General features: G+C 38.0%; 1 protein-coding gene across 1 annotated transcript in view; it reads left to right on the top strand.

Moving 5' to 3' along the window:
- The first annotated feature begins 1,669 nt into the window (after positions 1-1,669).
- Positions 1,670-25,290, top strand: part of LOC127628343 (sphingosine-1-phosphate transporter SPNS2-like) — an 80,920-nt gene continuing 57,299 nt past the window's right edge. Inside the window, exons 1-2 of the mRNA XM_052105066.1 lie at positions 1,670-2,097; positions 23,496-23,561. Of these exons, the coding sequence (XP_051961026.1) occupies positions 1,866-2,097; positions 23,496-23,561 (298 nt within the window). The 5' untranslated portion in view covers positions 1,670-1,865. The remainder of the gene's footprint in view (positions 2,098-23,495; positions 23,562-25,290) is intronic.

A 25,290-nucleotide genomic window follows, 5' to 3' on the forward strand; every position in this document is an offset into this window, starting at 1 on the left:
CAGAGCTAAGTGTAAGGACACTATGAGATTTGACAGAGGTGAATGCGATGGCAGTATACAAATCTTCAAATAGCTATTTAGATATTTTGAATGTCCAAATGCATTGCGTTTCATGTTTATATAGGCATCTTTTCAATGTGCAATTATTTTCTAAGAATGTGTACTGTCATTCGAATCAGCATCCCAAATATTTTAATGTATCCAAGCCACCAAAGTGAACTAAAATTCGTGTTTTCACGGGTCTACCTGAATAGGGAACAGTTTTTAACCCTTGTGCGGCAATAAAAAAAAAGTTACCCAGAGGTCCATAGAGGACAAAAATGTCCGCGTCAAAAGACTGCGATAATAATATTATATATTAATACTATTTTCCACTTTAAATGCGTTAATTTTTTTTAACCAACATTAGTCCTGATTATAACTACCAAATATTCATTCATTTTCAGGATTTTAAACCTATAAATGCCAGTTTGTTTGCGTAATGCAACTCTTTGTTTTTTGTTTTTTTATAGAAAAAACGCAAAAAATGATCCATAGGCCTACTAAATGCTAAGGGGCTTTTATTTTTTTTGGATTATCACAGTCTGGGATATGTCAACGATTAGCAACAACATTGATTTTGATGCATTATAATTTTTGTGCAGTGTCAGAAAAAAAAAAAAAAAAAAAACTCACTCAGGAACTTAGAGGACAAAAATGTCCACGTCAAAAAACTGCCATAAAAATATTATATATTGATATTATTTTCCACTTTCACTGACTGATTTTTTTAACCAACATCAGTCCTGGTCATAACTACCAAATATTCATTCATTTTCTGGATTTTAACCCTTTAAATGTCAGTTTGTTTACAATATGCCACTGTTGTTTTTTACACACACTCTCTCTCTCTCTCTCTCTCTCTCTCTCTCTCTCTCTCACACACACACACACACACGCACACGCACACGCACACGCACACGCACACACACACACAAAACACTCTGTCATCCATACCAACACACACACACAATTTTAGCTGCATCATTTCTTAAGGGAAGAAAATAGGGAAGAAGCATGTATTTGCTCCATAGGATAAACATGAGGAAAAGGGCGCTATCTGGTGGAAAATATTGGTAAAAAACAATTTTTGAAGCCAGGGCTCCGGAATGAAAGCATAGTAGGCCTATCATAGAATCTATGATTTTATGCTTTAATGGCACTGGGATAAAATATTGCTGTTTTAATGGGTTTAAATGAGGACATTATTGTCCTTTAGGTCCTGAGTGTAACTATTTTGTGTACATAGTGTTTTATAGATGTATTATAGGTACTGAGGTTGAAATGTCAAAATTCATCCCAAAATACACTATACAGAGAACATATCAGCGCGCACGGTGCTCACTCGATGACTCGCGCGCCGGGCCTGTCCATTGAAGTCTCTCAAACGACAATAAATAAAAAATGAATAGAGACAAATCAGTATTTCACCCCAAGCCCTGTGTGTGTGATGTGCCAACATTTTGGCGACAATTCCTTTCGTTCGCACGAGCTTCGAGTTGCCATTCTCCGCATTCCGTAAACACTAAAGTCCTTCATTCTCTCAGAGTAGGAGAGGCGGAGTTAACGCGCACAGCCGCGCCTCCCCACTCGACACTAGTACGAGTGAGAGAAAAGAGCCTCGCGAGCGCTCAATCTTGTCACTGTACAGACATGAACCGAGCTCAACGAGCAATAATCACATACTTGATTTTGTCCTCCTCCTCAATTAACACGTAGTTTTTTCTTTTAAGTCCGTTGAGAAGTGTTATTTTTTCTACCTGCACCGCCCTGTCTCCGTGCCGAGAAATCTTCATTTTTTTGCGCTGGAACTGTCGTGGAAGAAGATGTGCGTGGAGAGCGATGGATGCGAGATTGAGAGGTGCAGTAGTTCGGATGAGGTGCACACACTGTCTGGAAGCATGAGTTCGACTCTTAAATCCAGCCCTGACCTGCATTCCTGCAAACCTGGGCAGAAATTCCGTGCCGCATTACTCCGATGCCGGTCTCCGTTCGTTGCCGCCGGGATTCTCAGTTTTGGGAATGTGCTCAATTACATGGACAGATACACCGTCGCAGGTAAGACCAGTATTTTCTTGGTATAAAGAAGACGTCCGTTTTATTAAACGGTTATTAAGAGCCGGAACAGCGTTTCTGTAACACCTGACTTTTCACTTCGTTTCAGTTCAACACATTGGCAAGGAAACGCGCGATGTAAGCATGAAAAAAGGTCAAGCCAAGTGATCATTTGAATAGTATTATCTCTTGGTTTTATTAAACGGGTTCGAATAGTTTGCCTTCCAGGTCTTATGCTGTGTGATTTAATCAAACCATCCTGATAGTGAGTGGTGACGAGTGGCCACCGTTGAGCTAACACGATAGCCTATTGATTCCAATTGTGATGGATCTTAGATCAATCCAATCTGACCCTTATGACAACTGGCAATGGCAACTGAGTCAAAAGCTAAAACCTAAAGCCTCTTGTTATGACACATGACAAGTGATCACATGTATATGTATAATTATAATTGTAAACCAAATGAGGTTTTTAGAGATAATCAAGAAACACTGTTCATGTTAGGCTACTTTATTAATGAATTATAATAACAATATGCACATACAATCTTAAAAATAATTAGATAGCATATTAGGTAGGCTACTAATTATAATTACTTAAGTATTATTTACTTTGTATTACCCAGTTATTACTAATGTAAATTCACAGCAGCACTGCGATTTATAGCGTTTTTTAGCGTCTGTCTTGACATAGCCTATTTATCAACCTATATGATTGATGTGAAGTTTTATGGGCATTGTGTTCAGATATACATTGTATATTACACATACATACACAACCCCCGTTTTAAGCGGTTGCGTTTTGCTCTTTCCAAAGATAATACAGTCCATAGTCATTTAGAGCAAACTTCTTGAGGGACACATCTTATATCCAAAGGGTTTATTATTAGTAACCACTTTCGAGCAAGCACTACATGATGCCCTTGGACTCCAAATAGAAGTTATTCAGGAATAAATGCAGAGCATATAATCTCTGCACTGCTACGGTTTCCATAGAAACTAGAACAGATTTAATCAACTAGTTTTTTATCTTGGGTCAAACCAAGCATGCATCAAAGTGCAGAATATTTTGTTTATTGAATGCGTACTCAGAGTGAAATTAAGAATAAGGCAGTGGTGTTCCGAGGCGACATGTGAGCATTTGCTCCCAAAGGCTCTGAGAGAGGTATTTTTCATGAATAATAATGATAAGCAATTATAGGTTTGGAACAAAGCAAGCTGTTGGCTAAGGATTTCTCAAATGCGAGATTTAACCTAACTGTCGATGCTGAATACACTTATACCACACATCTCTTAAAAATGTCCCCCTCTTGCATATTAGACTGCTTATTAAGGACAAAACAGCTCTTGACATAGTTGGCTAAATTGCAGTGTTAATGTTACACTGTAATTCCTAAACTAATTAATATCACTTACGTCAGCCTATATTTAATAATTTTGTGGAGCCGCTTGTTGGCTAAATACAAATTGTGGTGTTGTTTCTAAATATCCACATGTTGGCAAATATTGTAACTTATCATGGCTCTGTCAAAGACACTAAACATATACAAGTAATTATAAATAGGAAGAATATTAAAACTCCGAATTATTCCAAATTTAGGTGACATGCTCCCAGGGGTGTAGATTCCAATAATCAAAACAAGCAAGTACTACACCCCCATTGTTTATACTTTGATCAATGGAAATATGTAAATGCTCCAAGCTGCAACCCCCTCAATGTTCAAGCATAATCTACACCCTTGCATTCTATCTGTCTGCAGTATCCACACGTCCCACTCTGAACAGTGTATTCTTTGCGTGCGCTTCACAAACAGTTTGACAGCGTGAGACGCTTGAACGCACTGCTGCAGCATGTAGGCTACTTTATTGCAATAATGAGTGGCTTTAGTTACTCAACCAAGCCTGGGACACCTCAATAGTTATAAATGCAGTAGCTGATTTGTCTTTTCTGAAGCTTAATTGCCACAGATACAGTATAAGCCAAAAATATGAAGGTGGTTTACTTTGCCAGAAGGTTTGGTTTTACGTCACATACGGGTTGTACGTCAAATGGGATGAGGACTCCATGGAGACTGCACCAAAAATGGCTAATTCCCTGGAGTGGGGTTGTGTGTATAAGTGTATGTGAATGTGTGTTACTTCATGTTGAAGAGAGCAGAAGGGCTCTCATCTGTACTACTGTGTCTGGCTGATCATGCATTATACATGGGAAGGGTGTGTGAGGGTGAAGCCCCCTTCATGGGCAAAGAGGAGAGGGGAGAGCTGATGCAGCCATCCTGCAGTGGTGGTTGCCATTCTTTAGTAGACAAGCGAATTAGAGAAAGAGAGAGAGAGAGAGAGAGCGAGAGAGAGAGTGGTCCACATGGAGACCTCATCACCTCTGCTGTTAATTAATTTCTACTGCAGTCAGCCTGACACAGGCATCAAGTTCAGCAGCCATGGTGTTTGTGAGAGCTTGTGTGTGGTATTTAGAGTTTGTGTGTTTTTATGAGGGTCTGCTAAGGCTAAAAGGGGTTTAGCCATAAATTAAAAGTAATCCCTGATGCCATGATGCTTTACAATTGGCAGTGATGCAGTTAAAATGATGACTGGAAGTTGTCGGGCATCCCATAATGATGTCATCATTGTGCCAATTGTGGTTTATATGATACAGCAGGGCTTTGTGAAGTTGCACACAAAAACAAAACAAAATGTATGAGCAACATTACATTTAGCTTCACATTACATTCTTAATTAGTAACTTGACTAGATTATTGCATTTCAGCCCCAAATAAAGATAGCATATGTCATCGTGAGTTTTTTGCTTGTTATTTCATGTTCATTTACTGCCAATTTAACTTTTTACAAGCCCTTCCAAGCTGTGGCTGCCTTGCAATCTTCTAGCATTAACCAACGTCTCTTATATTAGTCAGAACTGAATAAAAAGTTAATTTCCTTCAAAGAAAAAAGCAAAAGTGCTTATAATACAAGTTTTTCCTCTCTTCGGTGTGCCATGTTGGTCTTGATGGTTTAATTGATTCTCATGTTTTTGAAAGGCAACAGTAAGGCTCTAAATTGACTGTTCTCTTAGGCTAAACAAAACTTGTGGGTGAGCAGTTTTTAGAGCCGAGGAGAGACAACCAATCCCTCAATTACCCACAGAGCAGAGGCATGTGTTTGTGATGTGATTGAGGAGAACTTGATTTGTTTTATTCATAGTCGTAATAAGCTCAGACTTTATGTGTGTATTTGGTGACGATACTGTCTGGGACATGGTTGCTATAACTCATATCTGGGTTTCTAGTCCTTGGAATGCCTTGAACCTTCTTAATGTTCAGCCTGAGGTGCAGTACTACAACATTGGAGCTCTTCTCTTTCCCCTTTCTGTTGGCTCATTATAGCTGTCCATTATATCTGTCTCTTTCTCTGTCTCCAACACAGCCTCCAGTGGGACAGAGAGACCAAATTGATGGGACTGAGGTTGCGAACCATTTAGTTAGATACAATTTGTGGTTTGGCTGTTTTGGCTCAGACTCATGGAGGCTCACTGGCTACAGTCCCTCTAGCAGACAGACTGAGCTCAACAACAGATTATGTTTAAGACAGGGATTAGGAAATGCAGAGAATACCACAGGGGTGTACAGATGGAGGCCACTTAACATTATTTGAGCTAAGATCCTCTGTTTCCTCCTCTGTTGAGCCACCAGCCTGACGCATGCTGTAACGAAGGCAGTTTGACTTGCAATATGGATTATGAGGTGCAGCAGATACTGAAGGTGCAGTTTTTTTCTTAAGGCATCTGAGGTATGAGGATGTTTAATCTCACACAACTGCTTAATTAAGTGTGTGGTGGTCAATCCAGCAGCCTGAGGAACTCCCTGAGGGAAAATGGGCATTCAGCTATACAGGCTCACACTTTATGAAGGGAAATTGGGGACTATAGACAATGTACATTTTTGCTGCATTGCTGTTCTACACTAAATGATCCAGTCTAGCTGGCTCAGCTGTAATTGTACCTGAACGCATTCTCTGGAAATCCCTTTTGTGGAGCGTGCACACACACACACACACACACACACATACACACACACACACACATGTTGGTCTACCTATCATTATGAGGACTTTCCATAGACATAATGACTTTTATACTGTACAAACTATAGATTCTATCCTCTAAACCTAACACAACCCCTAAACCTAACCCTCACAGAAAACCTTCTGCATTTTTACATTTTCAATAAAACATTGTTTAGTATGATTTTTAAGCGATTTGAATTATGGGGACACTAGAAATGTCCTCATAAATCACATTTATAGCATAATAACCTTGTAATTACCAGTTTGTAACTTACAAAATTGTCCTCGTAAATCACAAAACACACACACACACACACACACACACACACACACACACACACACACACACACACACACACACACACACTGTTGGTGCAGCTATCATTAGGTGGACTCTCCATAGGCATAATGATGTTTTACTGTACAAACTATTGATTCTATCCCCTAACCCTACCCCTAAACCTAACCCTCACAAAAAACTTTCTGCAGTTTTATTTATCATTTTGTATGTTTTTAAAGCGATATGAACTATGGGGACACTAGAAATGTCCTCATAAACCTAATTTATAGCATAATACCCTTGTAATTACCAGTTTGTATCCTAAAAAAAGTCCTTGTAAACAACTTAAACCTGCACACGCAGACACACACAGACACACACGCACACACACACACACACACACACACACTCACACTTCCAGTTGTGCCCCTTGTGGTGTGAGTTGAAGGTGTGATAAGGCCTACCAGCAACACCATAGTGGGAGTGAGATCAGAACCAGCAGCAGGTAGTACATCCATTAATGACACTGCACCAATTTGTCTTGTGCTGATTTTGGTGGATGTAGCTTGAAAGATCTAGGAGTTAGTATTAGAAATGTTGTTCTTGATTTAGGGATTTTGAAAAAAACACAACAAAGTTTGCAGAATAACAGTATGTTGGCAGGTAATTTATGTCTTTGCAAGTATTTTTTGATAATGTTGTCACAAAACTACCATTAGTTAGTCTACATGAATTACTTCTGTTAATGTGCTTTAATTGATGGTATAATTTTTAGGCTTATAAAAGAAGAAATTTTCTGAAAGGTCAGACATAACAAATATCTTACTGAGCAAACTAATAGCTAACACACAGTTGATAGTTTTTGCAAATGTCAGCTTAATTTTAATAACACTTGCAAAAAGTGTAGCAGTCTGTATTGAAATTAAACTTTGAGGTTGGCTCATTCACTTTAGAGTTGGCTGTCATCTCTCTTTTCTCATTCTGTGCTCATATTAAAGGACTTTCAACAACAAAAGCATGAAAGTAATGGAAAAACTGTTAGTAACTGAGTTTATGAGCGTGTCTCTTCTGAAACCCTGAAGCAGAACAAATAGCTTCCATGTCTCCAAAAGCTGATTACCACATGCTAGTTATAGAGCCATCGTTTTTCAACTGATATCTCTCTCAAACCTGTAATATAAATCCATTAAGCTTTTATTAAAGAGCTATTGCAAGTTCGTCTCTAAATGCTGGAGTGTTTTGATGAAGGTGCAGAGTATTTAATATCCACTATATCTGTGCTGTACAATCTGCATTTGGGTTTGAGAAATGATTGGCACACTTTAATGCTCAAGGTGATCCGTTTTAATAGGACAAATTTCTTCCACTTATTAATGTTCTCTCCTATCAAGATATCTCCATATCTTCTTTGCATGCATGTATGTGTTTGTGTTTTTGTGGGGTTGTATTTAGTGTATGTATGGGCTGCCTGTGAAATAAGTGGCTGTAATTAGACAGCATCTCTTCTCAATTTTCCACATTGTGCTTTTCATGTGGTCACAGCATCTATTACTCAAGCCAGTCAAGCCATTTCCATGACAGCCACTAGTTCCCTAAAGACAGCTTGGCTTCTTAAGCCAGAACTAGCTCTAAAATTTAAGGAAGAAAGTAAGAGAGAAAAAGAGAAACCCTTTTTTTATAACTGTGGTAAAGTCCCAAGATGTCCAACCTTCCTGAAACATTTATTTTCATTCATCTGCCTCAGCAGTTTCCTTATGAGGAGCGCACAAGCATGGCCACCTATCTGACCTCAACAATAAGGTCAGTGTATAAATATACATAGACACGAGTAGCGTTCAGTGGGAGAATTCAGTCTCATCTTACTCTAGAGAGACTATATTGGGCAAAGCAGCCTGACGACTCAACAGACCAGCATCTCAAAATAAACACTAGACACAATCGTGTCCATTAACTGCCTCTGAGAACCAGGATGTGATTTGTCTGGTTTATTTTAATGGCATTGTCTTTCATTGGTTTGTGCTTTTGGACCATGATCATTTAATGTACCATGGACAATCCAACAAGGCACAACACTTGTTATTTTTTCCATCAGAGCGATGGCTGCTGTGCTTGTTTAAATTGCATTGACCCTGCTAATATAATTGGTGGCCCACTTTTAGATCATAGCATGTCCAAACATCTGCGTAATATGTGTGTTTGTGTGTGTGTGTGTTTATCTATTTTAAAAAGTGATTCAGAGTGATTCTTAGCCTTCTCATGTGTCTTTTTGATAGAGTGTATCTAAGGATTTAAGGGTGGCAAGTTTGACAGACAGCTGTAGATGAAGGTGGAGGAAGATGGGGAGGGTTGCCTTAGGGGGTAGTGCACCTGTGGATTATAAATCTTAGGTATGTCAGTGTGCATTAGATCTGGCCCGTTCTCACAGCACTTATGATTTTGAGTGTGAGAGATATCCTCAGACCAGAACTCTGACCCCATAAAGCCAACAACTTGCCAAACAGAGCTCAGGGGCTGCACACAGAAAGTTCCCACTTTTGTATTACTCATGTATGATGTTGTATGTGAGAGGGGTAGAGATAGAGGGAGAGAGCAGTTTAGAAGGATAATACTGAGGAATCAGTAGATCATAAATCACAATCAAGACAGAAACCAATCAGGATTGACATGCTAAATCCATATTAAGGTGCTGCTGCACAAGTTGACATTTCCGACAGTCCCTATGCATCATGTACAACAACCCAAACTGACTCAAATACTGTCCTCCTGATATCAACAAACCCAGTAACCCTGAAATGAATGCTTCAGTATGCAACAAAACAGATGACTACATGATTCTAATGGTATTAAAAGCACTGTAAATCCCTATAGTGCTTCAGCATAACTGTGAGATACTGGAATCTCCAATAATGAGTGAATGCTCCTGGAATCATGTATGATTTGAGTATTCATAAATATACATGGATTAGATTGATCATCTGTTACGTGTTACGAAGCCGTACTATTTTTCCTGTAAATATTGTCTCCAGACCAATTCAAAAGAAAGGTGAGGGGACTAAAAGTACTTTAGTGTCCTTAAAGTAGCCTTTGGAAGTGCTCCTCATTGCCAAGACAAATATTTGAACTGGATTTTACAGCTTGTCTGTGTATGCTCAGTCTTTATTAAGGAGGAAAATACAGTATGTCATCTTTCCTTCTATTCAAAAGTGATAAGAGTAAATAATCAGTGCAATCATTATGCAAAGTGCTTATCCCAGATCTGTAAACAAATGTGTGGGGTGTGTGTGTGTATGTGAATGTCAGGTCTACAACTGCTTTCTTTGGATTTACTGAACAGGGGATTTATGACTACAAAGTGTGACATAATGTCAGTATTTTTGAGTAAACAGGGACACAGGCTTCTCTCTATTTTGTGATTTATCTGCTAATGAAAGGGTCAAAGATCAGGTCTACTGTCTGCAGTGGGAATATTCTGTATTTGTAACATTGTTCCCCACCTTGCAATGAAACATATGTAATGTTGTATGTGTGTTCTTGTGTCATTTTGTGTCACTGTATTTCTGTTTATACTTAAAAACATATGGTTTTGTTTGCCACCCTGACACATCAGTGAGAAATGTATCTGTGTTGTTTCAGTGTTGTGGGATCTGTAGATGTTCTGGTTTGAAGGTTTAGGTGTTTTCTTAAAACATCTCTTTAACCTCAGTGTAGACAATCACACATTTAATTTTTAATTCCAACGATTATTCACCTAGTCCTAGACAAATGTTAACTAATTCATTCTCAGAGCCGTTCATTTACCTGTCCTAAAAATAACCCCTTATTTGTTGCCTCAGATACCTGACATACACCTGAATCAATACTACAGTATAGAGACACAACCTTCAAGTATGCAGAGTAACAAATACATAAAGACTTTAGTTTCCTTTAAGGATTAACTGGGCATTCTTTCCAAGTTAGCCACAATTGAGTGGTTTGACCACACCAAAACATAATTGTCCAGAAGTAACACCTAAAAATACCTGTATGTATATGTGTCTCCACCTCATTGCAGTGGAATGTGAAGGTAGAGCTGGAATTCCAGCGATGTGCTTGTTTTGTATTCCCACAGTTAATTTACCTCCGAGCTACAGTTACCAGGTACCCATATTTAGTTACTCGCCCACGCCACAGGAAGACGTTTATGAATACAAAATCAATACTGGGTGTCTCACGAAGCATCTATATATAAGGACAAAATCCTTCTTTATGGCTCCCACAATCTCACTTCATCATGTATTCTTACAGTTTTTTTCTTTTTGTTTATTGAATGCACCACCACTGTTCAATCAGAGTGTCTATGGCAGAAGATTATGGTAGGCCATTTTCCATTTGCTTGCAAGAATAAATATGAATCTAAGACATACAGTCTCTCGAAAGTGTCTTGCACTGTTCTGCATTAAACTAGACCAGAAATAAATTAAATTAATCTCTAATTCATGAAGAAGAAAGTGAGATGGATTACTGTGCTGGCGAGTCTCAGCTGTTCCCAATGAGAATGCTGGGTGAGTGGATGAAAATAGTGCTTTGCAGAGCAAGAAAATTGATGAAATTAGATGTTGGGATTGGAAAAAAGTGATCAGGAGGTCTTGTGTGTTTGTGTATTGATTGATAGAATAGATGTATATAGTGCTATAGTCAATTACATAGACTATAGTACCCCTTGAATATGTGCCACATATGGTTTTTCTATATATATTGATTTCAAGCAACTCAGTTCTGGTACTTTGTTGTCTATGTGTTCATCAGCACACGATTACTCAACTACTGATTGCTGAGATGTGGGTAGAAAAAATGCTATGGGATATCTCATTATTCTTTATTGTAGTATGTGGTACTGCACACACATACTGTTCACTGTGAATTAGGGTTGCACTAGGTGGAAAGCAATGTCTTACCATAGGAGTCCCTTGAGAGAGATCAAATAGCAGAGCCATTCCATACTGACCAAAGAGGGATGACAAATTGCCAGCTCTATAGCACTTGATAGTAAGTACTGTCCTCTCTAAAGTTCTCTTGGTTTATGAATGCCCTGCCTCCTCTGAATCCGTGCTCTGAGCAATGTCTCTGAGCATTTAACTCTTTGATACACAGCACACACACTTGATCTTGGTTCTGGAAGTATTTTTCCCATTCATTTTATGTTTTTTATATTCTTCATAAAAAAGGTCTAATCCATGAATCAAACCAACCAGCTCCAAGGTGAATCACAATATTACAAACGTATTTATAAAATGGATAAAAAGACCAAGGTACAAGACTGTGTACTTGAATGAGCTACAATACCATGAAGCATTGCGTATGACATTAAAATAAAAATAATGAAAAAATATAAAACTATTGATTTAAAGTAGTTTAAAAAATATTCTGTTGCAAAATTATTCAGATATGCAAATCTAGAAGCCGTTTGAGAGTGTAGGGAGTGTAGTGTAGACTCGATTGCATCATTGAGTCAATTGTGCTATTAAACTATTTTTTAAAGAATTTGAAGCATGAACTATTTGCTTCAACTGAAGCATATACCATTAACAACATTGGAGCTCACGGTAGGTGTGTTTTTAAAGTTTATAAGATCAGTTCACCTATGGAGAAAAAAAGAGGTATTTTTACTTTCGGAACAAGACTGTTGTGCTCTAATAAGCTGAAGAAGATAAAGAATTCCTAGCAGGTTGCAAGGGGTCATATCATTTTTAAAGTATAGCTATAACTTTTATGTACAGCATGAACCAGAAAGAGAAACTGTGGAACATTTGTGAAGTTTCAATAGGCCATTATAACTGACTGACCTAAATTGAGGACGTCTGACCAATTTTTGTATTTATTTTTTACACACATTTGTCCTTAATTTCTCCCTCAGCTGTCTTTATAAACCTTATGGCAACTCAGACAGAGACAGAGCAGTATGGGTACCACTTAATGGTTAATTGAGCTTGAAAGACCAGCTCTCAACGTAGGCTTTTTCAGCCCTAAGCATGCTAAAATGCCCTTTCCAATTTAGCTCTCCTCTTTTCCCTCCAGTTTTCATTTACTTGATTCCTTGACACCGCTTTTGTTTTAGATTTAGATTGCTCTACACCATCAGTTATAACTTTGAGAATAGTTTTGCCTGTTTGAAGCTCTTTTGATTGAGCTTTTATAACTTAGACATCTTTAAAATCAAAGAACTTCCTAGATCTTTTACTCAGAGGTCGTATTTTTGTATTCTATTGCAATTGCCACTTTCAGGTAAAACCTAACTGTTAATCTAACCAAAGACACAATTTAAAGTCAATGACATCCTAGACCCAATGACATCCTAGACCCAAAAATGTTGATTCCTGTGCTGTTATTAAGTGCAGATAATATCTTAATCTTAGCACTGGTTAATAAAATTCAATTGACCATCTCCACACTTTGTTACAGGGATACTGTCATATCCCTATGACAATAAGGATAATTATTGAAGTAGATAATTATTGAAGCTTCGCACTTAGTAGGTTATGTAGGTTTGCACTTAGAATGGAATAGTAGTTATTAAGTAAGCAAATCAAGCACTTCTGCACTTTTATTCAGGAGTAATTATTCTCAGAATTATCCTCAGACCCCTTGTAGAACAAAAAAGGAGATGTTAGACAGAATGTTAGGGATGTACAGCCTCAGTCACCATTAACTTTTTTATTTTATGGAAAAAATATGCATTGAATGTGGATGATGACTGGCATTTGCATTCCATGGAAGCAAGAAAATCATATGGGTAAATACAGACACATTTTTAATTTTGCGGGTGTGCTAGCCCTTTAACAAGAGCGTTTGAGGTGGATAAGGGAGGGTAAGTGAAGCTTCTCTATGCTGTTAACAGTAGCACAAAACTAGCAGGATAGATGTCAAGGTTAGTGTCAGAGCTGGCTGACAGATATTAGTGGTAGTGTGAGGGGCGCGTTAATTGCACTCCACTGTCTGTCAGTGGGCTGCTGTAGAACTGCTTTCTCTCCTGCTAAACGTCATCCACAAAATTGCTCAATGTGGTCAGCCGCTCACTTAATTAAAGCCTCTGTGAATGTGTTGGTTTGTTTGAAATGTCCTCTATACAGTGTACAACAGTAAATGTATAGGGAAAATCACTACCAATATCAACTATTGCTGCACATGATTTCAGTGTCTTGGTGTGTTTATAGATAGCATAGCTTTTTTTTATTGTGATTATGTATCACAGTGTAAGGCATCAGTGTATAAAAGCCATAGCCACTTTTCCGTCATCAGGCCGATCACGCTTGCATGGTAACGGTTTGTTTTTCTATTGTTTTGCTGCAAAATCAGTATAACAATGGACTGACTGGGCAAGTGAACAATCTTAAGTCACTTAGTCACTAAAGCCTTCTACCAGCACAGTTCTATTTATTAAGTATGGTTAGCTAACCATGCTGAAAAGTCTGGGCTGGAAATGGTTTGTAAATGTACCGTACCTGTCCGTACTCAAGTGGAAATGCTACAGGAAATATAACTTACTGTGCTCAGAAACTGTTCGGCCCTATGGTGGAAATGTGCTTCATATGTCTTCTATTTAACTGCTGCAGCAGGGAATTTACTGACCGTACACACCCTAATTGAATTTCTATAGCAGCACCCTGTATGTGATGTGGAGTATCTAAGGGGATATCAGAGAGTCTGGGAGATATTTGCACCACTGCACTCTGATCACTGCACAGCTATACATTGGCTCACAGTCCACAGAATAATTCACTGATGAATTATTGATGCACTACACTATATGCTGTTTCTGCATAGCACCTGTGGAAAATAAAATCTTTCTTTTTTTCCACCCCCTCTCTCTCCTTTCTTTTTATAATGCAATATTAAAAAGCAGGTGATGCGGTCTAGACTAGTTATCTTGTGGGGAAGAAACCCTGCAGTGCATGCATACACACCATATTTACACTCTCTTAAGCAAGTATTTTGGTACACAGGGAATGCATCTGGGGTTAGTGAATAATTTTGTACGTGTTTGTGTGGTTGAATATACATAGATTTGAATCAGACAGGACTGCACAAACAGTACACACACTACACAAAAATGCCTTAGAGCTGGCTCGTTCTCCAATTTTCAAAGCACACAAACACACCTGAAAACCAGTCTCAGATCAGCAGAGCAGGGACCAGCATAATACACTAACAGGCTCCATTGGCAACCCGCTCGAGGGCGAGGCAGCAATGAGGAACGACTGGTACAAAAGGGTTAGGGAATTCCAAAACACCCACACCCGCAAACACCCACTCAGAAACACCCCCGGTGCTCTGACATCTGCATTGTGTTTATATTGACTGCGTTGTGGTTAAAAGGCTGAGTGGAAAAAAGCATCCCTTGCTTGTGGCGCAGGCCAGCGGGAGAATGACGGACCCGCTGTATGCATATTTGTGGTCAGCTTCTTCCCTGCCTCTGCACTCATGAAGTTTGGGCTTGCTGTAAGGATGCAGACATTTTGCTGGGAAACTAAGATTTGTGGGAATGGTTAACATGGGTAACATTCTCACTCTTTTTCTCACTCTCAAGCCAATGTGTTGTTATATTGATCCTTGTTACACTTTAAGAAGGATCACCCTTAGCTGAGAGGAGAGAGAAGCAGAGAAGAAAATGAGAAGGGGATGGGAAATGAGGAAAGAAGAAAATAAAAGAATGAGGCTTCAGGATGTGTAATCAGCGGTACAGTACCAGTGGTTTGGTAGAATGAAAAGAATGAGAGAGAGAACTTCATAACAGAGCAATAAGGAAAAGTTCTCTTACCACAGAGAGTAGCATTACACAGGATATGAAAATGTACGTTTGTACTGCAGTTTGACCTACCACACACATATGAAGAGTTCTGTCTACGCCAAGAAGTTTGCTTTCTTTTCTAGTTTTCTTTCCACTTACCTCTTTCTATTGCTCAAATGTTTCCCTTTCATAGCCCAGCAGACTTATTGGCGTTCTCGGTTATGTTTCATTTAAAGGGACAGTTCACCCAGAAATGAGCCTTTTGTCATCATTTAAGTCGTCATTTTTATTTGTATAGCGCTTTTCACAACACACATAATTTCAAAGCAGCTTTACAGAAAATCATGCATTATTAAAACAATGAAACTGTAAAAATGAGCAGAGCAGTGTTTCCCAAACTGGGGTACGCATACCCCTGGGGGTACATGAGGTGACAATGGGGGTACGCGAATGACATACTGAGATTTACCGTTCTGGCAAAAATAATTTTGTGTGCCCTCTAGTGTAGAAACTAGAAGGTCAGAAAAATATTCAATGAAATAACCTGATATTTTGCGTTTAGTAAATGCATCTTCTCATGCGTTATGCGTCACACAAATATTTTTTCGTCAGCCCAGCCCAGAGCTAGGTGACATAGCTAAGTGTAGTAAAATACTTCACTGTTTTACCAGATTCGCACATGTCAAACGTCCTCTATTTTTTAGTTTAGTTATTTTTTCCCGCAGTTTAAAAAGTAATTTGTATTTAAGGTTAGATGCATAGGGAGTTTTGACTCAAAATCTTTTATGACAGGTGTCAGACATTCAGCAGCACCAAATCATTTTTCACATTCACACGCAGTAATTTTCAATCACATTTGCTCGGAAGGTAGAGACAATGTTTTTACATTGTTGCATGATGTTTTTTCAGCAAATGAGCTCATCCTTGCATCAGCATCAAATGTGACATAAAAAGCACATTGAGCTCACCGCGCAATTGCACAGATACTTAATGCTCGAATTCGTCCGGCAATGCCATACCTGCAATGATGAACAATTCCAAGCATAGAAAGAACACTATTCTTGCATACCCTGACGTGATGAGGGGGGAGTTTTCAAGTTATGCAGATATATCATATCTAGCATTCCCATCTCAATCGGTAAGCCATTTATTGAGTATACGTATATGATTAATATAACATGTACAAATATAACATGTTTAAAATAAGGTAGTTGTTTTACAAAGATTGTGTTAAACAGACATATTTTCAAATGACCTTATGTGAATTTTATCTATGCGTTAGAGAAGGGGTATGTGAAAGGATTTTGAATGTTTGAAGGCGTATGCCACTGTAAAATTTTGGGAACCACTGTCTTACAGTGATCATTGTGTAGTTTGATTAACAAACTTTATGTCTATTTTTCCAAACCCATATCACCAATCATTTTCATTGTATAGATAAAGGATGCAATGAAAGTGAATGGTGACTGAAACCATTCAACATACTACCTATCTCTTTTTGTGTTCCATGGAAGAAAGAAAGTCATATGGGTTTGGAACTACACAGGGATGAGTAAATAATGACAGGATGGTTACGCTATCTTCTAAGTATCGGTTTTGTCTCAGATGTTTCTTCTAAAACTCCTCAAGAAAGATACAAATAGAAACAAATGAGACATTTTTTAACATACATTAAGAATTGAACTATACAATTAATGTGAATAGGATAGCTTTTCACATTAAGTTATGATTGCAAACTTTGGGATCTTGGGAAATCTTGGGAATCTGAGCACGGTTTGAGAGCTCTTATGAAACTCTAGCAGCACACATGTAGTTTCTAGTGAAATTTCATTAAAGTTAAACTTTTCTCAACTTTCTAAAGTCAGTGGACATGCCCACATCTAGTCGACAGAGGTCGTTGTCACTCGTGTTGCCGGAAGTAACCATTGAAAGTTAATGATATTCATTGCTAGAAGTCACTGTATGTGTGAACAGGGCTTTAAGCAAAAGTCACCATTTGTTCTCTATTTAATCTCATTTGTGTCTTGGAGAAACAACTGAGATATTATAGGAAATCTCATTTGTGATGTTTCTATCCTATGGGTCCTCCGATTCTAAGTTACAGTATATAGGGCGGCCAGCCTCTGTTGCTATGCCTGTATCCTAACCTACTTCTCCCAGCCTAGAAATAGCACCGGGGCTTGCTCAGGTCTATCATCTCTCTTTTGGGGATTGGGAAATTAGGTCTGTCCTACCACTCTATGATCTTCGTTTTCATTCCCTCTCCCCAGATGATTCTCTGGGTAATACAGTGACGTGTCTGTGTTCAAAAATAAGAAGAGGGTATTAGCATAAGCATGTTTGCAATAATCCAGTATTGCCACCTTAACAGACATTTGTGTCTGTGTTCCAAGAAGAAACATTTTGTGCCATTGTCTTTGTGCTTGACAAGTGAATAGATGCATTTGCATTTTAAAAACTGTATTGAACATTTTGGAATTTCAGCCCATAAATAATTTACTGTGTTAGTGAATGTATAGTTTAAAGCTCAAGTGCATATTGTCTGAACTACTAGCGTCACCAGGTGGCTTTACGAAAATATCGCTGTTTACAAACACATACCAGAAAATGTTCCCTGGCTTCCATTGGTTTTACAAACAGACAGTCCTGCCCAAATCAAAAATGTATCTGCACTTGACTTTCAAGCAGGTCAGTATATCCAAACTCAAAGCCGTTGGTCTCTCTTGGCAATGAGCTCATACTCTATTATAACACACTCTCCCCAAACTAGCACTTAAACTATTTAAATATGGGTCCAAACAATGTATGTCTCAGGTAGCATCATGTCAACTTGTGTAAATCAAATCGCATTTGAGCTTGCAGGATCCATTAAACAGCTTCACTGTAACCTTGAATGAATTCCTCTGAGATTTTAAAAGCACTAGACACATTAACGGAACTGATTCGCTCATCCTGACCCTCAGAGATTTTTTCAAAATGCTATTGGCCAGTCTACTGGTAAATGGCCAATGGGTCTCTTGGGAAAGTCACTATAGTAAACACATTATTGGATTCACTTATTGAAAGACATCATTCATATGCACTGCAGTCTCTCGCTGCATTGCAACAGTGTAGCCTCAATATTAGCATATCGCCATTTCAGTGCACCAATCAGCTGATACGATGGAGACCGACACGAATGGGTCAATGTTTTATTAGCATTTAGGATAATGAAACTAGTGTGAAAGCAAACAATAGACTCTCTCACGCTACTGTGTGTTTGCATTGCTGTTTCATTGGTGTGATTTTTGACCATATGTTGATTTGCATCTAAATTAATACCTTTGATTTATATTATTACTAAGCCATGAGTTCATTAATGTTGTATCATGGAATCTGCAAAATAAGCATCAGGGACTTTTTTCATTAATTAATTTGCTAAGATTAAATAATAATATATTACATTCTAAAAATAATCTGTCTATGAATCTGTCTTTCTGTCCGTCCATCTGTCTGTCCATCCATCCACCTATATGCACTGTATATTATATCATTTACTGAGTCAGATTCCAAAGAAGATTTCTTCATTTAGAAAAAATTTTACATCTTAACCACTATCTCTGGAGTTATGCTGTAACAAAATTTGTAACTCAATTGCTCAATTGCTGTTGGCTCTCATACTCATCCAGTAATGTGTTTCATACAAGGAACCTATAATAGAGCAGTTACAACAGGCAGGGCAGCATTCTTTTACCTCTAAGTATCTGTTGCGGTTTCTGCATTTGAGTAATGCAATTAGAGCAGAGCCACTATTATTCTTATACAGGCTGCAACAAAGCGCACTGCAAGTGACCGTATCAGCCAAAACGGACAGATCTTTTACCTTTAACTATGCCTTTAGAGTCAGGCATCTTTGGGCTAAACAAGATAACTGTAGTTGTCTTAATATAACAGATTTCCTTTTTCCGTACTGACCAGCCAAATTTGACCAGTAGTCAGCCTACTTTTTCCTTCTCTGTGCATGCCTATGCCATGTTACTATGGCAACACCTCTGGACTGATGGTATCAAGGCGGAATCTGGAAGGTCAATGATTCTACTTTTGCCATTTGTGGCATTTGTATCACCTTGTGTGGCATCGGCCACATAGTCGACAGGTTTTACAATATGATGCAACATGTAGTCAGAGCTGTTACACCTCAAGTGATTCTTGACATGTCTCTCTGAAAAGTGAGGTATTCCTATGTTTTGCCTGAGCAGTGTATCTTTATAAGAGAAAGAGAAGGGGAGCTAGAAGAGAAGATAGAGAGAAGAATTTAGGGCAAATCACATGTGAGCAGTACTGCCTGCCAAAGAAAGAAAACATAATTTACTAATATGACAGTTGCTTGAATGCTCCGGTGTTGTGTTGTGCACACGCTGACCTACTAGTACCAGCCTCTCCCAGAAAAATGTATTTTCATCATAAAGGTAAGTAATTACCCTGTGAGCATAATCAGCTATAAGCTTCTTGAAATCATTCATGTTGATACAAAGTTCATCCATCATATCATCGTACAGACACACACACACACCTACTTTTTGAAGCGGTTGTGACTGTGGGAGTTTTGGTAGGAAGACCATGGTGGTTGAGGTTGCATCTTTGGCAGGCTTGAGGGTTGGCAGGTGCAGTCTCGGTTGAGAGGAGAGAAACGCATCACCATCTGGCAAAGGTATCCCCGTACCAGTGGGAGGAGAGGGAGAGACAGAGGGATTGAGGGAGGGGGAATTGGAGGAGTGTGACCAAGGTAATTAGTACACTGCCTCAGATTAGAGTGACAGCAAGAGGGAGGGAACACCCTATAACTCCTGAACATAGAGAAGAGCTAAAGTGAATAGCCAACACCCCACATCCGCTCATCAAGTATAGCAGGGTGCAATTGTTTCTCTTAGAACTGAAAAGAACAGCCAACAAATTCCAAGATGCTTCAAGTTTACCTTCAGGTGTTTAGCATTTGACATGGCAAAGTAGGAATTTACTATGCTGACTTGAAAAAGCCATGTTCAAACAAGCCAATGTCACATCTACACTAATGCATTTTCATTTGAAAGCGTATTGCTTTCATGACATCTACGCCTGTAATCCACACTGAAATGGCATTTCACTCCACCGAAACTGCTAGCCATTACCACATACTTTGGAAACAATGATGTTAGGAAACTGAAAACAGAGTTTTCAAATGGAAATGGATTAGTGTGGATGTGGCCCAAGATTCAATCTATTCAAACTCAAAATGTAATAAATTCAAAAGTAAACGAACTTGCTGGATGATCGTTTTACTGTAAGTTCTGTTAACAATGCAAGCTTTTAAAACTTAAGGCCAGAATTTGTCAAGCCAACATCGAAGTTTGTCTTGACAAAATGTATATTAAAGTATATCTAATATTGTAGCTGTTATCTTTAATAAGGACCAAGCGAGATCTGTCTTCTTAAGTATTATAAAGGTATTGGAATGTTGAGATTAAATAATATGGGACAGTTTACATGTTCTGCAATGTGAGATGCCATTCTCCATCTAAATTCTTTTATAATTATTATTAATAAAAAATTAATTATTATAATAATTATTTATTCAGCTCATATTAATTGAGAGCTAATTCGTTTATCACTCAACAGGACCATTTAAAATGAACTATAGTGAAGGCAAAAAAGTGAACAGACATCTTGAAGAACTTTTTACAATAATTTTCACACATTTCTCAATACTGAGCATGCATTTTCAAAACTCTTCATACAATCAACACCAATCTATGTGGACTAAACTGTAGATACTTTTCATTGCTTTTACATAAAATCCATTTAGTGACCACATCTACAGTATCAAAAATCTTGAAATCTTTTGTCACTAACTCTCAACAACCAGCAAAACTTTATGAAAAAGCAGCCTTTTTTGCACTTGTTTGCATCCTGTTTTCAATACTGTTAAACTTCAGCTCAAAACTAAATTTGACAGAATGTACTATATTTCTATAATAATAGTAGGCTATACTTAAATATATCCACAATCAGGATACATAAATTACATATCAAAATACGTAAAAAGTTGATTCCCGTTTTAGTTGAAGACCTACGCAGGTTTTGTCTCCTATGCCATTACCATCCCCACAAAAGGACATTTTTGGAATGGTTCCTTTTGCAAGCATGGATCAACAAGTACGTAATAGAGAAAGAGGAGTTGGTAGGAGAAGGAGATGAGTACAAATATGTGGTAGAAGTCCAATGAGGGGAAGACCAAGAACTGTAATCTCTGAAGAGATAAGGGCTACTACAGTATTACCGTATCGATCATGTGATAAACCATGGTCAATCTTTGAGAGAAACTGGTATGAGACTGCAGCCAAATCTCCCACGCTCAACAGTGGCATCCATTGTGCGAATATTTACAGTAAAAAAGCAAACAGGTAAAATATGCATTCTGAAAGTGAACCTAACTGACCTAGATTACAGTGGACAGTATTTTTCTGACTGTTATTTTTATTTTTAACTTTTTTCATTTTTAGCTTTTTTTTGTTATTTTGGAATTATTGTGCCACATGCACATATTTGTGAAAGTTCAGAAAAGCACACTGAAGATAATTGCAACATTTGAGATCCATTCCATACTTGTGATGGTTGTTGAGCATTTTGGATGAAAGATTAACTGTTGTGCTAGTATAAATGGTGGTAAAGATGATTGCCTGAAGTCATCCCAAAATTTCAGTATTGAGAAATGTGTGAAAATGATTGTAAAAAACTGTAAATGAAATGGTCGCCAGTTAGAGGAGATACACTTTTTCCTTATACAGTATTTTATTTAAATTTTAATTCAGATCTTGATATATAATGAAAAAAGCTAATTTACATGTTATGCGTCAACCATTTAGTTATATTTTCAGTAAACAACTTTGAAAATTCAATACGTTTTAGACAGTCAGAAAAATCACATTCGCACAGCAGGAATGCAAGCAGGTAGTGTGACTCGTTTGACAGGAATGTTCCATTTATCACAAGTCTGCACCTGCCTGAGCGCTTCCATTATGTACGTCTTTGCACTGCAACATGCCAGTGACAAGTCAAAACGGGTGGTGATGGGAAACCGCCGACCAATCAAGATTAAACTTAAAGATGACTAAAGCCACTGCAGTAACAGTCACTGCAGAGACAGACCATCAGTATTCATATTTTTCACAGCCACTCCTGTCTTATATGCACGACTAATTAGCCAGGCTGCACTGAGAAGTTAATTAAGAGATGTTTAAATGGCATTAGGTGTTTAGATGATCTGGGTGCGTGTGAATTGCAGAGGGCCTGCGAAGCAAATTTCTTCATCCCCATTCATAAAAGACTATTCAGTGATTCAGAAAGCGATAACATCATGATAATATCAAGCACGACCAGGCTGTTTTCAGCCGTTGGATCTCTGTCGTACTTGTCTAATTTATTGGCTGTCTGTTACAGGCCCTGTTTACAGCCTGTCCCAGCATTTAGACCATTCTTGAAGTGTCTGAAAGTGTACTTACTTTTTCACAAATGGAAGCTCAAAGCACATGTCTAAAGAGTTAGAGAGTTTAACATCTCCAAAGGCTAAATTTCGAACTTTAAAGTTCAGAAAAAGGGAATGTTAAGATGAGAGGCTGCTGATTTGAAGGCAGCAACTCAAAAGCTCCAATTTCACAAATAAGGGAGATATGATCTGATCAAGAGCTCTTCAAATTCCTGTTCAAATCAAACACATACTGTACACACACCATAAAGCATCTCAACATGCTCTGATGATGCAAAAGATAACACATTGCATCCTCTGATTACTGAGATGATTACATTGATAGAGTCCTTTTTTTAAAGAAATTTTTTGGCATATTTGCCTAAAGGAATCTTGATTATGCACTTCTGTTGAAATATGATGACATGAGGAGTTTGGAGCATACTTTGTTTTATTGCTCTCAGATATTTATGTATTTATGTACACCCTGAGAATTAAACTCAAACAGCCCAGAGAGGAAACGTGTATGTGTGTTTGTGTGACTACCAAGTTCATACTCTTCTTTAGGATTGCACACATTTAGCCTATGATTGTCCTGTTATTGAGGATTAGAATGAAATATATTAAGATCTTAAAATGTTTCAGTATTTTTAATGCTTAAAAATGCTTAGCACAAAAGATGCTTGAAAGTTATTTAAGTAATTATGACTTCAAATAGAGACTCAAAACACTTACAGTAACTTGCATTGTTATGCTTCAAGGCCAAAATTTGCATCACAGAAACAATTGTAATCTCTCCCTCTCTCTCTCTATTTAAGGTGTAATCCTTGACATACAGAAGCACTTTAACGTTCGTGACAGTGGAGCCGGCTTGTTGCAAACAGGTAAGTCTCTCATAATACCATAATTACGTGGTTTTGCAATCATCCAGCATGCACACACTCTTGCAAACACAACACATACACACAGACACACAGTGATTTGTTGCTTACTTGGAGAGGTCTAAAAAACATTAAGCTCCCTGCAGCTGAAGTGACAGGGATAACAAAGGACAAAAAGTATGGATGAGGTGCTGCTCTCCACCCCCCCCTTCCCCAAAGCCGGTGTAATTGACTGTGCTTGAAGCACTTGTGTGGCTTTAACAAAACAGAGGACTGTCACAGTTGTTTGGATTAGAGGGAGACCCACCCTGCACTGTGATCTGACCATTTTACTAGTACAAGTAGGAAATTACATGCATTTTCCAAAAGTCCTATATGAAGAAAAAAAAAATATGTTAAAACTCCACTGAGGTACAGAGGAAGCAGTAAATGTTTTTTCAGTCTGGTTGTTACAGGAAACATTTATGGTTCTGCAGTGGATTCCCAACACTGCAATAGTGGTCTTTTAATGGGAGGGAAAGGCAAGTTTATTTTGGAACAAACTAAGCTCTTGTTTGTTCACTGTTGCATATATTCTTTATCTTTTATTTTGCACAAAATTTAGAATGGCTAAAATTAAAAAATGACTTATAATTGGTCTCTTGTTATATGCAGATGACAGTGATGTGTAACAGTTGTGCTAACAAATTATGACATCATTAAAGGCTATTTGTGGTGGGTGATGAAGTATGTATACAAATGGGGTGAATGAAAGGGCTCAGTATTGAAACAGCAGGCTTGTGTCTGTGGAAACGGTTTTTGCAGTGAGTTGGGCTTTGGGGTTGGGCTTCCTGAACTGGGCTGGGTCCATTTCAAATAGCTTTTGTAAAGGAAAGTCACTGTGTGGAGGACCTATTGGAGAGCTTGGTGAATTAAACGTTATCATATACAATGCCTTTCAAAAGTTTGGAGTCACTTACTAATTTTTATTATTATTTTTTCTTCACATTTTAGAATAATAGTAAAGTCATCAAAACTATGAAATAACAGAAATGGAATTTTGGGAATTATGTTGTGACAAAAAAAAAATCCCAAATAAATATAAAATATGTTATATTTTAGCATCTTCAAAGTAGTCACCCTTTGCTTAGAATTTTCAAAACGTACTTTTGGCATTTTCTCAACCAAGTTCTTGAGGTATCACCCTTGGATGCTTTTTAAACAGTATTCCCATCTATGTTGGGCACTTATTGGCTGCTTTTCTTTATTATTCGGTCCAAGTCATCAATTTCAAAAACTTTTTAAGTAAAATGTAATTTTGTAATGAAAAAAAGTTTACTAAGTCATCTAAATGGGGACATACCATAGAATTCTGTTGTTTTATGTGAAGCAAATTGGTTACTTAAGACTATCTCAAACCCTAGATAAAAAAAAAAAAAGTTTTCCAATTGAGGACAATCAAGAATTTAAATAAAGGGATATTTTGTCAGATTTAGTTCACTTTAGGGGACAGTTTGGTCTGCAAACTCTAGTTAAGTACGCACACACACAACACTGTCAGACTAAGTCATAAACACAGACGGAGGCAAGAATATATACAACAAGCACACACATACACATACAGAGCCTCATTGAGCAGTTGTATAGTCGGGGATGTCTGGGATTCAGATTCAGCTCAATGTTTATCTGTTCTCCCATTCATTTGGTTTAAAAATATTAAAATCGCTGGCCCGTGGAGGCCTGAAAAAACATT

The sequence above is a fragment of the Xyrauchen texanus genome, chromosome 3 (genome assembly GCF_025860055.1).
Source record: "Xyrauchen texanus isolate HMW12.3.18 chromosome 3, RBS_HiC_50CHRs, whole genome shotgun sequence".
Lineage (NCBI taxonomy): Eukaryota > Metazoa > Chordata > Actinopteri > Cypriniformes > Catostomidae > Xyrauchen > Xyrauchen texanus.